At 46.2% G+C, this 21,365-nt stretch overlaps 1 protein-coding gene across 1 annotated transcript in view; it reads left to right on the top strand.

Annotated features, from left to right (window-relative positions):
- PEMT (phosphatidylethanolamine N-methyltransferase) overlaps nt 1-21,365 on the top strand; it is a 100,984-nt gene that overhangs the window by 1,483 nt on the left and 78,136 nt on the right. The window contains exon 2 of the mRNA XM_069982150.1: nt 2,383-2,490. Coding sequence (XP_069838251.1) covers nt 2,398-2,490 — 93 coding nt within the window. The 5' untranslated portion in view covers nt 2,383-2,397. The remainder of the gene's footprint in view (nt 1-2,382; nt 2,491-21,365) is intronic.

A 21,365-nucleotide genomic window follows, 5' to 3' on the forward strand; every position in this document is an offset into this window, starting at 1 on the left:
TGGCCGAATCAGCCCTATCCAGTCAATTATCGTTCCGTGTAATAAACACAAAGATCAGCTGATGATCGTCATCAGCTGATCGTTGATATAGGTTCTGACCTATAATTGTCGGCCACTGACCACGCATCGCTATGTGTATTTGCAAAATAAATACATTACCTATCCATGGTCCAGGGTTCCTCTTGCCCTGACAGGCCGCGGCGGTTCTGGCCAGTGAATGGCTGAGCGGTCTGTCAGCTAAGACAGGCCGCTCTGAAGCTGCAGCGCACAGGACCCGGGGAGAAGAGGAACAGGAGGAGCCCTGGACCCGGGATAGGTAATGTATGCCAGTTTAGCAAGGACATCGGTAATGATGTCCATGCAGCCCTTGTTAAACGATTATCGGGCCGTGTAATAGACCCAGTAAACGAGCGCCGATCTAGCGGATCGGTGCTCGTGTACTGTTATTATTGGGCCCCCATTGGCCCGTGTAATAGTACCCTAACATTCCACCGCCTATAGGTTATCTTACTCAAAATTTTAGCACAATTTTGGGACACATTGAGGCATAATATTGTCTTTATCAGGTAGACAGTATAAACTAAGAGCCGCTGAAATAGTTGTGTTGCGTAAAGGCCCTGCGAATGAGGGGAGCTGCGGGAGAGGCTCTACGGGCGATCCTATTACTGAGAGTGATGGCCAGCAGACCATCAATATCATTGTCGTTTTTTTTTTTTCAACATGTTTAAAGACAATGATATCGGCTGATTGTCTTTCGGTCATGAGCTATTACACAAAATGATTATCAGCCGGGATGGCCGCTAACATGGAGATTTTTGCAAACCGCAAAAGGACTGTGCAGATCATAGTTACTTTTGTGAAAACTGGCTCCCCAGCTGGACCTCGCCAACAACTAGGGGGCGCCTCACAGTTTGAGAAGAACTGGCCTAGACAATCTAAGCATGTTCCAAACAGACGATCAGCCAATAATCGGTTGTTTGTCCGGTCTTTGGCTGATCAATGTCACTTTTACACGGAGCAGTTATCGACTGCAGGAGCTTATACCTTTGAGAACAAAAGGGTCAAGGGTTTAAAATACATCATTACCGACCCATCAGAGTTGGCAGGCAAAGGGGTGCCAATCACCGAGATGCTTTTAAAAGGCACAATGAATTGAGAAGCTGGGCTGCACGAAAGATCACTGTGTTGTTTCTGTGGCTATTTAAATGTACTGCTATAGGCCGCACATCCTCTGTTCACACAAGGATATGTGCAGCCGATAGCAATATATTTTATCGCAGTACAAAAGATGCGATCAGCCAAGAATCAGGCCTATCCTGCTACTCATCCGTCTATCCCACGAGTCTCCAAACTGCGGCCCTCCAGCTGTTGCAAAACTACATTTCCCATCATGCCTAGACAGCCAAATCCAAATCGTTAGCTCTAGTGCCGCAGAGTTCTGATGCGGGTGCATCCTTTCGTGCCCGCATCAGAACTCCCCGCTACACACTCTGGAGCATGTGGCCGGAGCCGCTCGCTCCAGAGTGTGCACTGACAGGGTTTTCTGCGGCCGCTATTCAATGTATAGCCGCAGCAGAAATCTGATATGTCAGTTTTTTACGGCGCAGCTTGGGATCCCGGCCGGAGTGTATACCATGTGTATTCACTCTTGCTGGGATTCCCTCAGAAAGCAGCACTCCATGGGATTCCCACTGAACTTACGTTGTGTGAACATTGCCATAGGTTGTATCTATGATTTCCTGGCAGCCCTAGGGCTCCATCCAACTTTTGCAGCTGCCGGGAGTCAAAGGCCGAGCGTTCGGGTTCGGCAAGTTCGCTCATCATTAGTCAAAAGTTTTGTTTGGTCGGGTTCTCAGGACTGAGGCTCCAGCCGATCTGTAGATATAGCCGGGAGAGGTGTGTTGTAATGTACTTCACTCTCTGTGTGAGGTTTCTGTAAGTGCCTTTCTCACCATTCAGAGTACATGCACCCTCGGTTGAGCTGAATGTGCATATAGAGGTCAGAGGTCATAATTGCCAGCTGAACGTCAGCTATCATATGTGTGAGTTCTCACACAGTAAGAAGATCAGTAATAACATTTTTATTAAGATACTGTGAGCGGGGACTGAGCCTGAAGCCAACGTCAAAAATAAAGCTGGTGCTCGGAGACTGTTGAGTACAGAGGCAGTATATGGCGTCTGATATATCCATCACAATCATGAGACTGCTCTTGAGGCGTCTCATTGCTGAGTCACTTTACGCCTCCTTCAGACCTCAGTGTTCCTTATTCACAGTACAAGAACAGCTGGTAGTTAAAACTTGTCCCCGAACCATTTTACTGCAAGTGAATATTTTACATCAACACCAGAAAACACAAAAAAATATACCGTGTGTCCTTACAGATTGATCTGTCCATCATGACTGACCTGTCGCAGTACGTGGACCTGACGGAATACAACTTCCTTATAGCTACGGCCTGTATAATATTCAACCCGCTGTTCTGGAACGTGGTGAGTACCGATGTGGTCGGAGAGCGGTAATTGTGATTGCTGCACAAGAAACTAACCATCACATCTAAGTGGTTAGACAGAACAGAACTCAAACATGATAAAGTCCTGAAGAAGCCATTTTTATAAACCTATTAGTCCCTGACAGAGGCAGAGCTTAAGGCCGTAAAGCTCTAAATCGTCAAAGGGTTAAAGGCGAAGGGGGCTGAAAGGCACCGATGGATTCTACACAGTCCTGTATAGGAGGTTACTTCTGCTGATTGAGGCTTTTTTTCTGTTAAAGAAGTTCAGGTAGATTTTTTTTTTCTACTTTACAAGTGCTGGGGAGGATAAAAGAAATAACATGCTGCTGCCTCCCCTGACGATCCGGTCCCTGACCGCTTACTGGTCTCAGTGGGGACCCGGGTTGTGACGTGTCTGGTCCGCCCAGCCAGTCAGCGTCGGAGACGGGACCTCGCCATGGCCGCTGAGTGGACTTGACACATCACGTATGGGGTCCCTACTCAGACCAAGAAAGCTGCTGGGAACCAGATCGTATGTACAGTATATGGCCACCAGCGCTGGAGGCGAGAGTATGTGATTTCTTTTATCCTCCCCCTTCCCGGCAAAAAAAGAGGTCTGTCCAGACTTCTCCTTTAAAGCATAGGCTATGTTCACACTACGTATGAGTCCGGCCATAGTTCGTATGCAGCCGTACATGTGCGGCTGAAATTACGGCCGTGGGAAAAATAGACATGCGGGCGGATTGCGAACATACGGGCGAACCGTGAACATGCGCCCGTAGTACAGTTATGCTTCCCTAGCTTGTTTCGAAGCCATGTGAAACAGGTCATTTACTTGGAAATCTTCGCCCAGCCCAATAAACCACACAGAACCTTTTGGATCTAAAAATCAAGTTCAATTTGGCTGAAATAAGTATTCCGTACGGAAGCGCATGGAAATCCACGGCCGTGAGTTGGAACATTTCCGTCCTCAAACGATGGTCTTGTTCATTTTGCATGGCGCTGTATACGATCCGGCCGTAAGCTCATACGTAGTGTGCACTGTGCGGGCGTATATCGTATAGTTTCAAGCGAACGCATCAACCTCAAAACTACGTGCGTATATTCGCGGTTCGCACTACGGCTGGAAAGATACGTAGTGTGAACATAGCCTTATAGTGTAACTGTCATTTAATTTATTTGTGCAGAAATCAGTAGTAAAAGATTTTAGGAAACTGTAATATGTATTTCTTTACTTCAGTAGCTGTTTTGCAGCCCCCCCGGCTTCTTATCTGTTCATTATCGGGCAAAGTCGTCTACATGTAGTCAAAAATAATAAACAATTAGCCGAGTGCACCTGGGATCCGATAGCGGGTGTAACACGGAGGCTCTTGTCTCCAACAGCACAGTCAATGCAATAAACCACCACGCTTTCCAATTCTTTACTGATTGCACGCTGTACTTGGCCTCGGTGATGCAAATGGAGGATCATAAACTCTGGGAGGAGCAGAACTCCTCTACCAACATTAGAAGTCCACCTATGGAGCGCTTTGGGTGATATAAGTTTTGTGATTATACTTGTGCGGAATTGTTCTACTATTGAAAAAAATCATTAAGTAAAATTAGTTAATTAGTGAATTGGAAAGTCTGATGTTGTGAAGCGTGGTAATTTATTGTATTGACATTACAGGAGCAAAGAGAAAGATGGGTTTGTTGAGTCCATTATAACCTATGGAGCGGGGTGGGGTCGAGGGCGATGAGTGATTAGGAAAAGGAGACAAACAACCTGTGCACTGTGCAGACTGTCTGGTCAGATAAAATGCTGGATTCAGAAGTCAGAAAGGTCAGTTGTAGTCAGTGTTCCTAGTGACATGAGATTGCAGAATGTTGTGCTGTGCAGGGCTGCCTTTTCTCCTCTCCGTGCTCGCTCATCCCCCTCAGCTCTCCCCCTCTCCATAGAGTGTAATGGACACAGAATTCCTGCTTCTTCTGTAGTGTGTGTGTGTGTGTGTGTGTGTGTGGGGGGGGGGAAACTCCTCTTTGAGTACGGAAGGAAACTTTTTTTGGCCTAATTACACCTATTACAGAGTGCCTTAAACCCGCCTGTTCCACTGATTTCTGAAAAGTGACATTTAAAGCACAGTTACGCTTGGGAATTTTTTAATTCAATGTGATTTGTAGGTCCATTTTTCTGCTATGATCTAGTGTCCTCTCTAGAGGGGCCGTATAGTGATAGTTGAGCTGGGATTGGTAATCAATGTAAAGCCTTTATGGACATGGTCCATATTCCAATCTCCAATTACAATATTACATCTACATAAGACCGGAATAGGTAGCTACACCTAAGGCCCTGAACTTAGTGCAGGCATTATATCAGTGCTGGGTATATTGGTGCTCGGCATATCAGCGCTCAATATATCTGTTCTTGGTATGTCGGTGCTCGGTATATTGGTTCTTGGTATGTCATTGCTCAGTATATCGGTGCTCAGTATGTCGGTGCTTGGTATGTAATTGCTTAGCATATCGTCGCTCAGTTTATTGGGGTTCAGTACGTCTGTGCATTTGTTCCATGTCTCGTTTGCTGTTTTTCATGGAAAACACATAGAATGATCCTGATTCTTCTCCCTGGCAGCACTTGTGGGAGATTCCAAGATATCAGGATGTTTCAGCCTGGTAATCTGCAGCTTTTGGTAAAATTGTCCTTGGGATATAAGAAAACATTGTTCCCATCAGCTTTCACCCTGCCCATAGTCACAAAGCCTGGCGTGCTATAATACATTGCCTACCTGCCATTCAGGAGTTTGGGAAAGCTGGGTGACAAATGGTGTAACCTGAAAACAACTCCCAAGATTCTAAGGTAAAGGAGGTGAATGACAATGATATGAGGCGCAAGATCAGACTGCTAGATCAGGCTGCAGACTGGACTCAAGATCATATTTGAATATTAGGCCCAAGACCAGACTCCTAAATCAGATTCTGAACCTGACTGCTAAATGAAACCACGGACAAGAACCGTAAATCAGGCCCAAGATCATACTCAAATATCAGGCCAAAGAGCAGACTCCTAAATCAGATCCTGGACTATACTGTTAGACAGCTGATCATACGTTAAAATCAGGCCAAAGACACCACAGTCAGACCCTAGTCCCAATCCCTAAATCCCTGAGCTGACTCTTCAGTCAAACCCCTAAATCAGACCTCAGGCAAGAACCCTACATCAGACCCCTGATCTCTGTTTATTCCGACCCCAGACCAGAGTCCAAGCCTAAACCAATGATCAGTCGATGATCGTTGTCATCGGCTGATCGTTGTCTCTATTACACGGAGCGATGATCGGCCGAATTGGGCTGATTCAGCCGATTATTGCTCCGTGTAATAGGACTCTTAGACTCAAAGTCAAAATCAGATCCTTGAGAAGACCCCAAAATCAGCCCAGACTCCTAAATCACTGTGTGGGTTGGGAGGCTCTGACCTATGTGATGGCATTGACTTACACGGCAGCTAGAAATCTAGGGCATGGACTCCATGCAGCTTGTGGTTGTTATTCTTGTATACATGATATTTATCCTGCGCTTTCGTAGGAATGGGCTGATGCCTTGGTTTACATCAATTACTCAGATCGAGATGAACTAAATAGGAGCTGCCTCGAAGTGCACAGCATCTGGCGTACAGAACAGCCGTATCATTTCATAGCAGATGGAGCAGCGCAGAGCTCTACTGTACAAGTAGGGGGTCACATACTAATGCAATTATCACCTCTGTGTACCGCCTGACGATGGAAGGTCCCTGGTCTGAGCTGGAATATCTAAGCCTAGATACTGCTCCATGGAACCACACAGCATTTTACTTCCCAAACACCTGCTCCTCATATTTAAAAAAAAATATCGATATCTAAGGGTCCGTTTACACTGAAAGATTATCTGCCAAAGATAGAAAGAAGCCAAAGCCAGGAAAGGATTTGAAACAAGTAGAAATCTCAGTCTTTCCTTTATAATCTGTTCTCTGTTTATAGTCTGTTTCTGGCTTTGGCTTCAAATCTTTGGCAGATAATCTGTCAGATAATCTTTCTGTGTAAACGGACCCTGAGCCTATCCTGTTTGATACTGGCTGCTGAGCTGGTGTATCCAAGCCTATTATGTGTCATACTGTCTGCTGAGCTAGTGTGTCCAAGCCTACTTTGTGTCATAGCCAGTGTAGCTAAGCCTTTCTGCTCTGTGCTAAGAGGAGCAAACGAGAGCAGTCAGCGCTTGCTTGCTCCTCGTTCTCTGCTCGCTGCCGCCGCTATTACACACGGCGGCAGGGAGGGGCTGCCCGGCTGATACAATCGTTTTGTGTTATAGGGCCTTAAAGGAGTAGTCCGGGGAAAATTTTTATTAAAGTATTGTATTGTCCCCCAAAAGTTATACAAATCACCAATATACACTTATTACGGGAAATGCTTATAGTGCTTTTTTTCCCAGCACTTACCACTACACCAAGGCTTCACTTCCTGGATAATATGGTGATGTCACTTCCTGGATAACACAATGATGTCACTTCTGGATAACATGGTGATATCACAACCCAAATCCCAGAGCTGTGCCAACTGTGGCTGCTGGAGAGGATGATGGCAGGGGGACACTGAGGGACACAGGGCACTGGAGGGACACTGAGCAACCCCTGCCATCATCCTCTCCAGCAGCCACAGCCCGCACAGCTCTGGGAGTCGGGTCAGGACATCACCATGTTATCCAGGAAGTGACATCACTATGTCATCCAGGAAGTGACATCACTATGTCATCCAAGAAGTGACATCACATCAAGTGCAGGGAAAAAACACTCCCGTAATAAGTGTATATTGGTGACTTGTATAACTTTTAGGGGGCAATAGAATGCTTTATTAAAATTTTTCTTCTTCTTTAAGCCTGTGATATGTGATACTGTCTGATAAGCTATATATTTAAAGGGGTAGTGCGGTGCTAAACAATTATTCACAAAATAACACACATTACACAGTTATACAAATTTGGAAGTGTGGAGCATTATACTCACCGCATCTCATGTTGACCCCTGGCCGCCATCTTGGGACAATGACGTAGTCTTCGGGATGCCGGCCAAACCGCTCCATCCGTCTCTCATGCCGGCCCCCTTCTGCCACGTCATAACTGTGCTCAGCCACGATTGGCTGAGCACAGTTATTCTCTGCCAATCGCGGCTGAGCTGCTGATAACGCGGCAGAGGGGGGCCGACATGATGGACGGATGGAGCGGTTCCGCCGGCCTCCCGAAGATGTCGTCATTGTCCCAAGATGCCGTCCGGGGGTCAACACGAGATGCGGTGAGTATAATGCTCCACACTTCTGGGTCTAGCGTGGGGGGAAACACGGGGAAGGGGGCCATTCACATACATAACACACATTACAAAGTTGTATAACTTTGTAATGTGTGTTATTTTGTAAATAATTGTTTAGCGCCGTACTACCCCTTTAAACTCATGTTCTGTGTTGTCATCTGCTAAGCTTGTATATCTAAGCTATGTGGGATACCATCTTTTGAGTGTGTATAACAGGTGAGCTGCTGTATCTAAGCTCATGATGTTTGATACACTCTGCTGATCTAAGCCTGTAATGTGTGAGTTTTGAAGCCAGTTCTATCATTTATGATACATCTGCTGAGCTATACATCCAAGCCTATGATGTGTATTCTGAATTGTAACTTAACTTATCATGTAGAATACTATCATGGAGTGTGCAGCTACTTTTGGCCAGTAGCAGGCTTAGATACTCATCAGGTAAGTACGGATCCCTCCAGGGCCCCCGATGCAGGTTGTGCGCGGTGTTATCCTATAATCCCCGATGGGTTCAGTGTGACCTGCTGCCTCTCCTGCTCTGTAGCGCCATACTGTACATGCAGCAGATGTTCCCGTGTGCTGACCTCCACCGGGATAGTCCGCACCGCTCTGTACTCATCAGGTTTACTCCTATTACGTACACATGGAAAACTGTGTAGGATTGTATTAGGTGAAGAAATACTGATACAATTTATCATACTCTCATCCAGTCTTCCCCAAGATGTCCAAGGTTCTCAGGGCATGATGGGAGTTGTAGTTTGGCAACAGTTGCAGAGATGCAACTTGAGGAAACCTGGATGAGGACAATAGAACTCCCTAAAAGTCATAGGGGGGATTTATGAAGAACGGCTTACAAGTACGCCGGTCTTATATTAGGCCCCGTCCCCACGCCTCTTAGTGAATCCGGCCGGCCGAAGCTGCGCCCGGCGTAAGAAATCTACACCTGCTTCCCAAGCAGGTGTAGATTTGGATCATGATTTACGCCCGCAAGCATGCATAAATCATTAAAAATGAGGTGCGGGAGGAGGCCACGTGTCCTTCTGTAAGTCCTGGGGGTATCTAGGATCCAGAAAAGACGATAGCTATAGTTGAAGCCCATTTCTGCCATCTAGTGGCCAGTGTGGCAGATAAACATTCCTATGCCATGCCCCAAGCAGGTGGTCACTCAGATGGCAAAGCAAGTATTCATTATGCTCTTACCACACCTTACAATACATTACGGCTGCAGTCACACATGGCTGACAATCTGGCACAGCTTCTCTAGTCTCTGCAGCAGCAGAGAGGATGCTGGGTACACCTTCATCTGGGGTCACTCTGGATCAGCAGACTTGTGTGCTGGATTTACAGATATAACTGAGGCAGTCACGATTACCCCTGTCTCTCCCATACATAACCTGGCTCTGCACATTATTAGGCTCCCAGGACTTGGCACCCTTCGCCCGCAGCTCGTGCCTTTGTTCTCCATCTGGGGCTCTGGGACAAGTGGGTTACGTGTTGAAGTTGTGTTGTAGTTACTGCAAAGTTGGCAGCAGAAGGCAGGATGTGTGACTGTCGGAGCCAGGTTACAGAACTGTACGGGATTAGGAATCATTGCATTGCTGGGCTCCTCACGATCGCTGAGCATAACCTGGTTTACTTGACTGGGCTCAGAATTAGGTCAGGTTTATGTAAGGAAATCTTTCTAACCCAATATGGAGACAGTTCTGGAGTATAACCCTTAGCAGGTCACAGGTATTCAAGTGTGAAGCAATAAACACTAGCAGAAATGATCAATGCTATTGATCGCCAAGGGTGGCGATTATGGTCGGTGGTTGTGCAAATACTGTAATTCCCTGTTCCATTTTTGCAACTGCAAAAACTGCGTGTCTGGTCCGCCCAGCCAGTCAGCGTCGGAGACGGGACCTCGCCATGGCCGCTGAGTGGACTTGACACATCACGTATGGGGTCCCTACTCAGACCAAGAAAGCTGCTGGGAACCAGATCGTATGTACAGTATATGGCCACCAGCGCTGGAGGCGAGAGTATGTGATTTCTTTTATCCTCCCCCTTCCCGGCAAAAAAAGAGGTCTGTCCAGACTTCTCCTTTAAAGCATAGGCTATGTTCACACTACGTATGAGTCCGGCCATAGTTCGTATGCAGCCGTACATGTGCGGCTGAAATTACGGCCGTGGGAAAAATAGACATGCGGGCGGATTGCGAACATACGGGCGAACCGTGAACATGCGCCCGTAGTACAGTTATGCTTCCCTAGCTTGTTTCGAAGCCATGTGAAACAGGTCATTTACTTGGAAATCTTCGCCCAGCCCAATAAACCACACAGAACCTTTTGGATCTAAAAATCAAGTTCAATTTGGCTGAAATAAGTATTCCGTACGGAAGCGCATGGAAATCCACGGCCGTGAGTTGGAACATTTCCGTCCTCAAACGATGGTCTTGTTCATTTTGCATGGCGCTGTATACGATCCGGCCGTAAGCTCATACGTAGTGTGCACTGTGCGGGCGTATATCGTATAGTTTCAAGCGAACGCATCAACCTCAAAACTACGTGCGTATATTCGCGGTTCGCACTACGGCTGGAAAGATACGTAGTGTGAACATAGCCTTATAGTGTAACTGTCATTTAATTTATTTGTGCAGAAATCAGTAGTAAAAGATTTTAGGAAACTGTAATATGTATTTCTTTACTTCAGTAGCTGTTTTGCAGCCCCCCCGGCTTCTTATCTGTTCATTATCGGGCAAAGTCGTCTACATGTAGTCAAAAATAATAAACAATTAGCCGAGTGCACCTGGGATCCGATAGCGGGTGTAACACGGAGGCTCTTGTCTCCAACAGCACAGTCAATGCAATAAACCACCACGCTTTCCAATTCTTTACTGATTGCACGCTGTACTTGGCCTCGGTGATGCAAATGGAGGATCATAAACTCTGGGAGGAGCAGAACTCCTCTACCAACATTAGAAGTCCACCTATGGAGCGCTTTGGGTGATATAAGTTTTGTGATTATACTTGTGCGGAATTGTTCTACTATTGAAAAAAATCATTAAGTAAAATTAGTTAATTAGTGAATTGGAAAGTCTGATGTTGTGAAGCGTGGTAATTTATTGTATTGACATTACAGGAGCAAAGAGAAAGATGGGTTTGTTGAGTCCATTATAACCTATGGAGCGGGGTGGGGTCGAGGGCGATGAGTGATTAGGAAAAGGAGACAAACAACCTGTGCACTGTGCAGACTGTCTGGTCAGATAAAATGCTGGATTCAGAAGTCAGAAAGGTCAGTTGTAGTCAGTGTTCCTAGTGACATGAGATTGCAGAATGTTGTGCTGTGCAGGGCTGCCTTTTCTCCTCTCCGTGCTCGCTCATCCCCCTCAGCTCTCCCCCTCTCCATAGAGTGTAATGGACACAGAATTCCTGCTTCTTCTGTAGTGTGTGTGTGTGTGTGTGTGTGTGTGGGGGGGGGGAAACTCCTCTTTGAGTACGGAAGGAAACTTTTTTTGGCCTAATTACACCTATTACAGAGTGCCTTAAACCCGCCTGTTCCACTGATTTCTGAAAAGTGACATTTAAAGCACAGTTACGCTTGGGAATTTTTTAATTCAATGTGATTTGTAGGTCCATTTTTCTGCTATGATCTAGTGTCCTCTCTAGAGGGGCCGTATAGTGATAGTTGAGCTGGGATTGGTAATCAATGTAAAGCCTTTATGGACATGGTCCATATTCCAATCTCCAATTACAATATTACATCTACATAAGACCGGAATAGGTAGCTACACCTAAGGCCCTGAACTTAGTGCAGGCATTATATCAGTGCTGGGTATATTGGTGCTCGGCATATCAGCGCTCAATATATCTGTTCTTGGTATGTCGGTGCTCGGTATATTGGTTCTTGGTATGTCATTGCTCAGTATATCGGTGCTCAGTATGTCGGTGCTTGGTATGTAATTGCTTAGCATATCGTCGCTCAGTTTATTGGGGTTCAGTACGTCTGTGCATTTGTTCCATGTCTCGTTTGCTGTTTTTCATGGAAAACACATAGAATGATCCTGATTCTTCTCCCTGGCAGCACTTGTGGGAGATTCCAAGATATCAGGATGTTTCAGCCTGGTAATCTGCAGCTTTTGGTAAAATTGTCCTTGGGATATAAGAAAACATTGTTCCCATCAGCTTTCACCCTGCCCATAGTCACAAAGCCTGGCGTGCTATAATACATTGCCTACCTGCCATTCAGGAGTTTGGGAAAGCTGGGTGACAAATGGTGTAACCTGAAAACAACTCCCAAGATTCTAAGGTAAAGGAGGTGAATGACAATGATATGAGGCGCAAGATCAGACTGCTAGATCAGGCTGCAGACTGGACTCAAGATCATATTTGAATATTAGGCCCAAGACCAGACTCCTAAATCAGATTCTGAACCTGACTGCTAAATGAAACCACGGACAAGAACCGTAAATCAGGCCCAAGATCATACTCAAATATCAGGCCAAAGAGCAGACTCCTAAATCAGATCCTGGACTATACTGTTAGACAGCTGATCATACGTTAAAATCAGGCCAAAGACACCACAGTCAGACCCTAGTCCCAATCCCTAAATCCCTGAGCTGACTCTTCAGTCAAACCCCTAAATCAGACCTCAGGCAAGAACCCTACATCAGACCCCTGATCTCTGTTTATTCCGACCCCAGACCAGAGTCCAAGCCTAAACCAATGATCAGTCGATGATCGTTGTCATCGGCTGATCGTTGTCTCTATTACACGGAGCGATGATCGGCCGAATTGGGCTGATTCAGCCGATTATTGCTCCGTGTAATAGGACTCTTAGACTCAAAGTCAAAATCAGATCCTTGAGAAGACCCCAAAATCAGCCCAGACTCCTAAATCACTGTGTGGGTTGGGAGGCTCTGACCTATGTGATGGCATTGACTTACACGGCAGCTAGAAATCTAGGGCATGGACTCCATGCAGCTTGTGGTTGTTATTCTTGTATACATGATATTTATCCTGCGCTTTCGTAGGAATGGGCTGATGCCTTGGTTTACATCAATTACTCAGATCGAGATGAACTAAATAGGAGCTGCCTCGAAGTGCACAGCATCTGGCGTACAGAACAGCCGTATCATTTCATAGCAGATGGAGCAGCGCAGAGCTCTACTGTACAAGTAGGGGGTCACATACTAATGCAATTATCACCTCTGTGTACCGCCTGACGATGGAAGGTCCCTGGTCTGAGCTGGAATATCTAAGCCTAGATACTGCTCCATGGAACCACACAGCATTTTACTTCCCAAACACCTGCTCCTCATATTTAAAAAAAAATATCGATATCTAAGGGTCCGTTTACACTGAAAGATTATCTGCCAAAGATAGAAAGAAGCCAAAGCCAGGAAAGGATTTGAAACAAGTAGAAATCTCAGTCTTTCCTTTATAATCTGTTCTCTGTTCATAGTCTGTTTCTGGCTTTGGCTTCAAATCTTTGGCAGATAATCTGTCAGATAATCTTTCTGTGTAAACGGACCCTGAGCCTATCCTGTTTGATACTGGCTGCTGAGCTGGTGTATCCAAGCCTATTATGTGTCATACTGTCTGCTGAGCTAGTGTGTCCAAGCCTACTTTGTGTCATAGCCAGTGTAGCTAAGCCTTTCTGCTCTGTGCTAAGAGGAGCAAACGAGAGCAGTCAGCGCTTGCTTGCTCCTCGTTCTCTGCTCGCTGCCGCCGCTATTACACACGGCGGCAGGGAGGGGCTGCCCGGCTGATACAATCGTTTTGTGTTATAGGGCCTTAAAGGAGTAGTCCGGGGAAAATTTTTATTAAAGTATTGTATTGTCCCCCAAAAGTTATACAAATCACCAATATACACTTATTACGGGAAATGCTTATAGTGCTTTTTTTCCCAGCACTTACCACTACACCAAGGCTTCACTTCCTGGATAATATGGTGATGTCACTTCCTGGATAACACAATGATGTCACTTCTGGATAACATGGTGATATCACAACCCAAATCCCAGAGCTGTGCCAACTGTGGCTGCTGGAGAGGATGATGGCAGGGGGACACTGAGGGACACAGGGCACTGGAGGGACACTGAGCAACCCCTGCCATCATCCTCTCCAGCAGCCACAGCCCGCACAGCTCTGGGAGTCGGGTCAGGACATCACCATGTTATCCAGGAAGTGACATCACTATGTCATCCAGGAAGTGACATCACTATGTCATCCAAGAAGTGACATCACATCAAGTGCAGGGAAAAAACACTCCCGTAATAAGTGTATATTGGTGACTTGTATAACTTTTAGGGGGCAATAGAATGCTTTATTAAAATTTTTCTTCTTCTTTAAGCCTGTGATATGTGATACTGTCTGATAAGCTATATATTTAAAGGGGTAGTGCGGTGCTAAACAATTATTCACAAAATAACACACATTACACAGTTATACAAATTTGGAAGTGTGGAGCATTATACTCACCGCATCTCATGTTGACCCCTGGCCGCCATCTTGGGACAATGACGTAGTCTTCGGGATGCCGGCCAAACCGCTCCATCCGTCTCTCATGCCGGCCCCCTTCTGCCACGTCATAACTGTGCTCAGCCACGATTGGCTGAGCACAGTTATTCTCTGCCAATCGCGGCTGAGCTGCTGATAACGCGGCAGAGGGGGGCCGACATGATGGACGGATGGAGCGGTTCCGCCGGCCTCCCGAAGATGTCGTCATTGTCCCAAGATGCCGTCCGGGGGTCAACACGAGATGCGGTGAGTATAATGCTCCACACTTCTGGGTCTAGCGTGGGGGGAAACACGGGGAAGGGGGCCATTCACATGCATAACACACATTACAAAGTTGTATAACTTTGTAATGTGTGTTATTTTGTAAATAATTGTTTAGCGCCGTACTACCCCTTTAAACTCATGTTCTGTGTTGTCATCTGCTAAGCTTGTATATCTAAGCTATGTGGGATACCATCTTTTGAGTGTGTATAACAGGTGAGCTGCTGTATCTAAGCTCATGATGTTTGATACACTCTGCTGATCTAAGCCTGTAATGTGTGAGTTTTGAAGCCAGTTCTATCATTTATGATACATCTGCTGAGCTATACATCCAAGCCTATGATGTGTATTCTGAATTGTAACTTAACTTATCATGTAGAATACTATCATGGAGTGTGCAGCTACTTTTGGCCAGTAGCAGGCTTAGATACTCATCAGGTAAGTACGGATCCCTCCAGGGCCCCCGATGCAGGTTGTGCGCGGTGTTATCCTATAATCCCCGATGGGTTCAGTGTGACCTGCTGCCTCTCCTGCTCTGTAGCGCCATACTGTACATGCAGCAGATGTTCCCGTGTGCTGACCTCCACCGGGATAGTCCGCACCGCTCTGTACTCATCAGGTTTACTCCTATTACGTACACATGGAAAACTGTGTAGGATTGTATTAGGTGAAGAAATACTGATACAATTTATCATACTCTCATCCAGTCTTCCCCAAGATGTCCAAGGTTCTCAGGGCATGATGGGAGTTGTAGTTTGGCAACAGTTGCAGAGATGCAACTTGAGGAAACCTGGATGAGGACAATAGAACTCCCTAAAAGTCATAGGGGGGATTTATGAAGAACGGCTTACAAGTACGCCGGTCTTATATTAGGCCCCGTCCCCACGCCTCTTAGTGAATCCGGCCGGCCGAAGCTGCGCCCGGCGTAAGAAATCTACACCTGCTTCCCAAGCAGGTGTAGATTTGGATCATGATTTACGCCCGCAAGCATGCATAAATCATTAAAAATGAGGTGCGGGAGGAGGCCACGTGTCCTTCTGTAAGTCCTGGGGGTATCTAGGATCCAGAAAAGACGATAGCTATAGTTGAAGCCCATTTCTGCCATCTAGTGGCCAGTGTGGCAGATAAACATTCCTATGCCATGCCCCAAGCAGGTGGTCACTCAGATGGCAAAGCAAGTATTCATTATGCTCTTACCACACCTTACAATACATTACGGCTGCAGTCACACATGGCTGACAATCTGGCACAGCTTCTCTAGTCTCTGCAGCAGCAGAGAGGATGCTGGGTACACCTTCATCTGGGGTCACTCTGGATCAGCAGACTTGTGTGCTGGATTTACAGATATAACTGAGGCAGTCACGATTACCCCTGTCTCTCCCATACATAACCTGGCTCTGCACATTATTAGGCTCCCAGGACTTGGCACCCTTCGCCCGCAGCTCGTGCCTTTGTTCTCCATCTGGGGCTCTGGGACAAGTGGGTTACGTGTTGAAGTTGTGTTGTAGTTACTGCAAAGTTGGCAGCAGAAGGCAGGATGTGTGACTGTCGGAGCCAGGTTACAGAACTGTACGGGATTAGGAATCATTGCATTGCTGGGCTCCTCACGATCGCTGAGCATAACCTGGTTTACTTGACTGGGCTCAGAATTAGGTCAGGTTTATGTAAGGAAATCTTTCTAACCCAATATGGAGACAGTTCTGGAGTATAACCCTTAGCAGGTCACAGGTATTCAAGTGTGAAGCAATAAACACTAGCAGAAATGATCAATGCTATTGATCGCCAAGGGTGGCGATTATGGTCGGTGGTTGTGCAAATACTGTAATTCCCTGTTCCATTTTTGCAACTGCTTCATTTATGAGCAGTATTGATCTTATATAAGAGCAAGTTGGGGTGGGGAGGAATTTAGTCTGCCAAAATATGGTGTCCATAAACCGAAAAGCTCACAGAAAAGGAAAGAAACCGCACTCACCATGAGTATCTTCAGACTTCTTTATTTCAGACCAGTTTGGCAGTGGACCCAGTCTGGAGAGATCTAGCCTTGGAGGATGGCAAAAACCCATCATGTGATAGCCAGAGGTATTTTGGCTGCTGTTAGGTCTCGAGATAAAATCCCCAGAGCCATTGTCAGACCTTATACTGTTGCAACGGCCCAACGGTTCCAATGTCAGTGATGAGCACCTAATTTATAGGGCCTTCTCAAGCTTGTTTGTTTGCCGGCTGATGGCTACCCCTATTACACAGGGCAGTATTGGCCAGTATGGCTGATAATTGCCCTGGGTAATAGGCCTTCACATTTTCAAGATCTAAATCCAACGAAGGGCCTGTGGGAAGTCGTGTTTCAGTGGACCCATTGTCGCCAAGTTGTGCCATCAACTGGAAGACAATTGTCAGGAGCTCATCCAGCTGGGATCTCTTACCCTGTCTATATCTGATAACTTGTTACTACCAGAATACCCCTTTAACCCATGCAAATTTATTGGAAGAGTATTAAACCTTATACATTCATTTTCCAATAACCTTGTATACTCAAAACAACAAGATTGCTCGAGTGTTAACAATTCGGAGCTCAGATATGTACACGCATCTATAAAGTATATATGTAAGTTAATGATACCGATGTATATCTAGCAGAGCTGCCATAGAGCTATCGCCAACCGGCTGCCAGTCGATGAACTACCAGGATTTCTGACCCTCAGGGTCTGTACTAATGGATTTCCCATAAAAGTAAAAGGTTCATTGGTTGTTTACCAGTAGAGAGATAACCACCTGACTCTGAACATTTGAGAAGCGATGGAATATCACCCTCATTATTGTCTCCCAACGTTTTCTTACGGAAGCAGCTTGGGTGGAGAGGTACAGTCAATATAAAGACTGTGGACACTTGTGGAACGAGAACATGTTGCTCTTAATCTGTCATTCGCTGCTTGTTCAGTGTCTGCACACAGCATGCTGTACTATGCCAGGAGAAATTACGACAGGACGCATTGGCATAGAACTTCTCATATCGACGTCCCTGCCTGTTTTATGTCCCTCCACCACCCCTCCCCTTACATTCGGATCGCGGCGCTCTTCTCCATTACCGGACCGTTCACCCGATAGCTCCAAGCAGGCCCTTTATTCCTGGGAAATGTTCCAGACTGTGCCTTTACCCAAGAATAGGGAACTCTATCCCATGTGCTGCGGTCGGGCGCCCGAGAGCCGCTACCCGAGTGCAATTAGGAGGATGCGTACATCCAGTGATTGCGGATTTGTTGTGTGTACTGCCAGGGAGATTGGGTTTCGGCTTGTGTTTGTATTTTGTCATTAGCTCCCGGCTGCGGCAGCTTGTGCAGGTACAGGCTGTCCTTCCTTACTGTAACATTGAACTGCTGGACCTGAAATTAAAAAGTAAATTAACCCTTCTTACCACTAAGGTGAGAGCGATGTGGGCGCTCAGCGTTCATGTTGTACCCAGTGCACAGGACGTGACATTCTAGCAGCGGGCTCACCTCTCTGGTTGCTCAGGCCGTCTCGTCTTGTTTCATGGAAGGTTTTCTTCACCAGAGTTCTTTAAGGACAGAGGATGGTTGAGAAATTTTTAGTCTTTGAGGGAAATTAAAAAAAAAAAGTTTGAAATTGCTCAGGGTGCTGTCGGTATTTGATGGTCGTCATGCCCCTTCCCTATATAAAGAAGTTTTTCAGGACCAAAATAATTTAAAATCTCCTTCTACCTGGCCTCTATGCCTCACAGTCATACTAATACCTGCCCACTACTTCTTATAGTCCTCTCAACACCCTCCAGGTACGGTAGTTCTCTAAGGGCTGTTATATTGTTCAAATTTAAATGATAATCGTTCTGTGTAATTGCAGGGAACGATTAAAAAATCGTTCTTGTGTCGTTGATTGCTGATATAGATCTGACCCTAAAATCATTGTTAATCGCATGCTAATCGTTCGCTGTAATTCCACATTCGTTTGCTGTGGTTCCGCATTTGTTCACTAATCGTTCAGTGTACCGTATTTTCCTGCGTATAAGACGACCCCTGACTTTTAAGAAGATTGTCAGGGGTTCACTTTATATGCCGGAAAATGTTAACCGGTTAACCAGCTAAAAAAAACAGTTAACTCACCTTGGGCCCTTTCCCAGCCTCCACGCGCCTCCTGTCCCATTCCCGGCGCAGGCAGTGGAAATACCCGAAGCCTCTGTCATTCTTCCGAAGCTCTGTCGGCAGCTGAGCGTCTCCGAGCTTCGCCAATGAGACATTTGGCTGCTCTGGAGAGCTTCGAACAGACGGGACAGAAGACGCGCGGAGGCCGGGAACGGGTCCCAGGTGAGTTAACTGTTTGTTTTTTTTAAAGTGGTTGCCCCATACAGTGGGGATGTGGCCATTTTTGAGCCCCCCGCACCGTATGGGGTCACCATACCCGACGTATATGACGACCCCCGATTTCTAAGAAGAATTTTCGGGGTTAAAAAGTCGTCTTATACGCCGGAAAATACGATAATTGCACATTGTTCCTTCTTTTGCTGGGATCAGATGGAGTAAACGGTCATAGTAACGATCGCAACTATCGTGTAATATGGTGAAGGATTTCTATAAACAATCTCGTTTGCGATCATTTATTGTTAGTTGTTATAAATCGCTTCATCTAATAGGACCCTTAGTCTTCTTAATACCCACCCACTAGATCTCATGGTCCTCTCGGTACCTACTCACTGCATCTCATAGTCCTCTCAGTACCTGCCTACTAGATCTCATGGTCCTCTCGTTATCCGCCCACTGGATCTCATAGTCCTCTCAGTACCCTCCCTCTACTGCTCATAATCCTTTTGATACCCACCCATTATTCTTCGTAGTCCACTAAATACCCATTAGACCACATCGCAGGCAGCCAACCTTATGGGAATTCTTGTGACTCTATGGATTTTAGCCACTTTATTATCTTGATTTAGCATAGCCTAAAAGCTGTTGTAGTAGAAATATTAAGGTGGCTTTATACGAGGTCTGTCCCTTCCTGGCATTGAGTAGCGTACATTTTTAAGCAGTTCTCTTTCACATAAGAATGAATCGATATAGTAGCTCAATTTGTTGGTTGTATAGAGGCAAGTCTCAGGGACTCAGTTGTCAGTAAAACCAGAATTGCCCTCAATTTTTTTTTGTGTCTTTTCAATTTAAGAATAAAAAGTTTCCCTTGAAGTGATTGTTTTGGTCTCCTAGAACCTGCGGTTGCTGGGATTCTGGTACGCTTTGTATGGCAGCACGGAGGACAAGTGAGTTCTGCATGTTCCCTTCACAGACATGATGCTGTATTGTCTCCTGTTGTGGTGGGGACATTAGCAGCGCCTTCCAACGGCCTTGAGAAATGTGAACTCGTCTCTTTATTTATTGTGCTTAATAAGTCTGTTCTGTACAAGTAGGTTGTGTATGTGCACCTGAGCCCCTGATCGCTGGAGGCTGCATCCCTGTGCCGTGTTTTTATTGCCGATTAAAGGCGTGATAAGTTACCTCTGACCGTGTGTCACTGCACACACAATAGATAGACAGCATTAGCATTTACTAATATATTGCAATACTTTTTATAGGTTGACAAGCCTGTTAGTATGTTATTTAAAGGGATTTTCCACAGCTTAGCGGATTTAAAGCAGGTCCCTATGTAGAGGTGTTAAAGATAAAGGATTGAGGGGGGAGATACTGAGCTTTTGGGATATATAGTTTTTTTTTATTGTTTGGTTTAGTGTATATGTTTCAAAAACTGCTGAAATGCACCCAGAACTTATAGGGGGAGATTTATCAAAGGGTGTAAAATTTAGACTGGTGCAAACTGCCCACAGCAACCAATCACAGCTCAGCTTTAGGCAGTGCTGAAAGGAAAGCTGAGCTGTGATTGGTTGCTGTGGGCAGTTTGCACCAGTCTAAATTTTACACCCTTTGATAAATCTCCCCCATAGTGTGTACTGTACCACCTGACCAGACAAAGTCAAAGCACCATTGGATGATGAGGTCACATGGACATTACATCATGAGCATTACATCACCACGGACAAAATGCCATTAGTATCTTAAAGCTCAAAGGGATACTGGTGGAGGGAACATCTTGTTTTTTAACAGATCCCCAAGTAGTGGACAGTCCCTTTAAAGGGGCTCTGTTGGACTCCCGGTTCCGGCGCCATGCGATAAGGGAGCGCCTCAGCTCTGCTCCGCAGCGAGATTCCAGCAAAAGACTGCCCGCACACCCGCAGCTTACTGTGACCGGGCCTCCGAAGGTCCTCTGCATGCCCGGCACCCGCATGGAGCAATACCTACATAAAAAGGGCAGCGCGGCTAAGCTTGGAGGTCAGAAATCGCGGAGGTTGGAGAGCGGCGAATCCAACATGGCGCCGTCGCCCGCCTCCTCCAGAGCAGCATCAAAAGACACGTCGGAGAGGGAATCCTCGGGAGGGGAGGAGGACAGAGAGGGATTTGCTATTGACTATGCTGCATTAGCAAGTGAAGTGGCTAAAAAGATCATGCCAGGTCTGAAAGAATCAGGTGAAGGAGGTGGTGGCGCATGGCGCCTGCATAACGGCTGCTGAGGAGAGGATCAGTGTTGTGGAAGACATATCTGATGCTATGTCCTCCCGTTGTCAGGCGATGGAACAGGATACCAAGCGCCTATGGGAAAAGATGAAGGATCTCGAAAATAGATTGAGAAGAAACAATCTCCGGGTAGTGGGAGTCCCGGAGTCGGTTCGCCAGCGAGACCTTCTGCAATTATGTGAGACAACCCTCCCCCAGCTACTAGGCCTACCTCATCCGTGCGAGAGTCGAGAGTGCGCACCTGCTGG

Source organism: Dendropsophus ebraccatus, chromosome 9 (genome assembly GCF_027789765.1).
Source record: "Dendropsophus ebraccatus isolate aDenEbr1 chromosome 9, aDenEbr1.pat, whole genome shotgun sequence".
Classification (NCBI taxonomy): domain Eukaryota; kingdom Metazoa; phylum Chordata; class Amphibia; order Anura; family Hylidae; genus Dendropsophus; species Dendropsophus ebraccatus.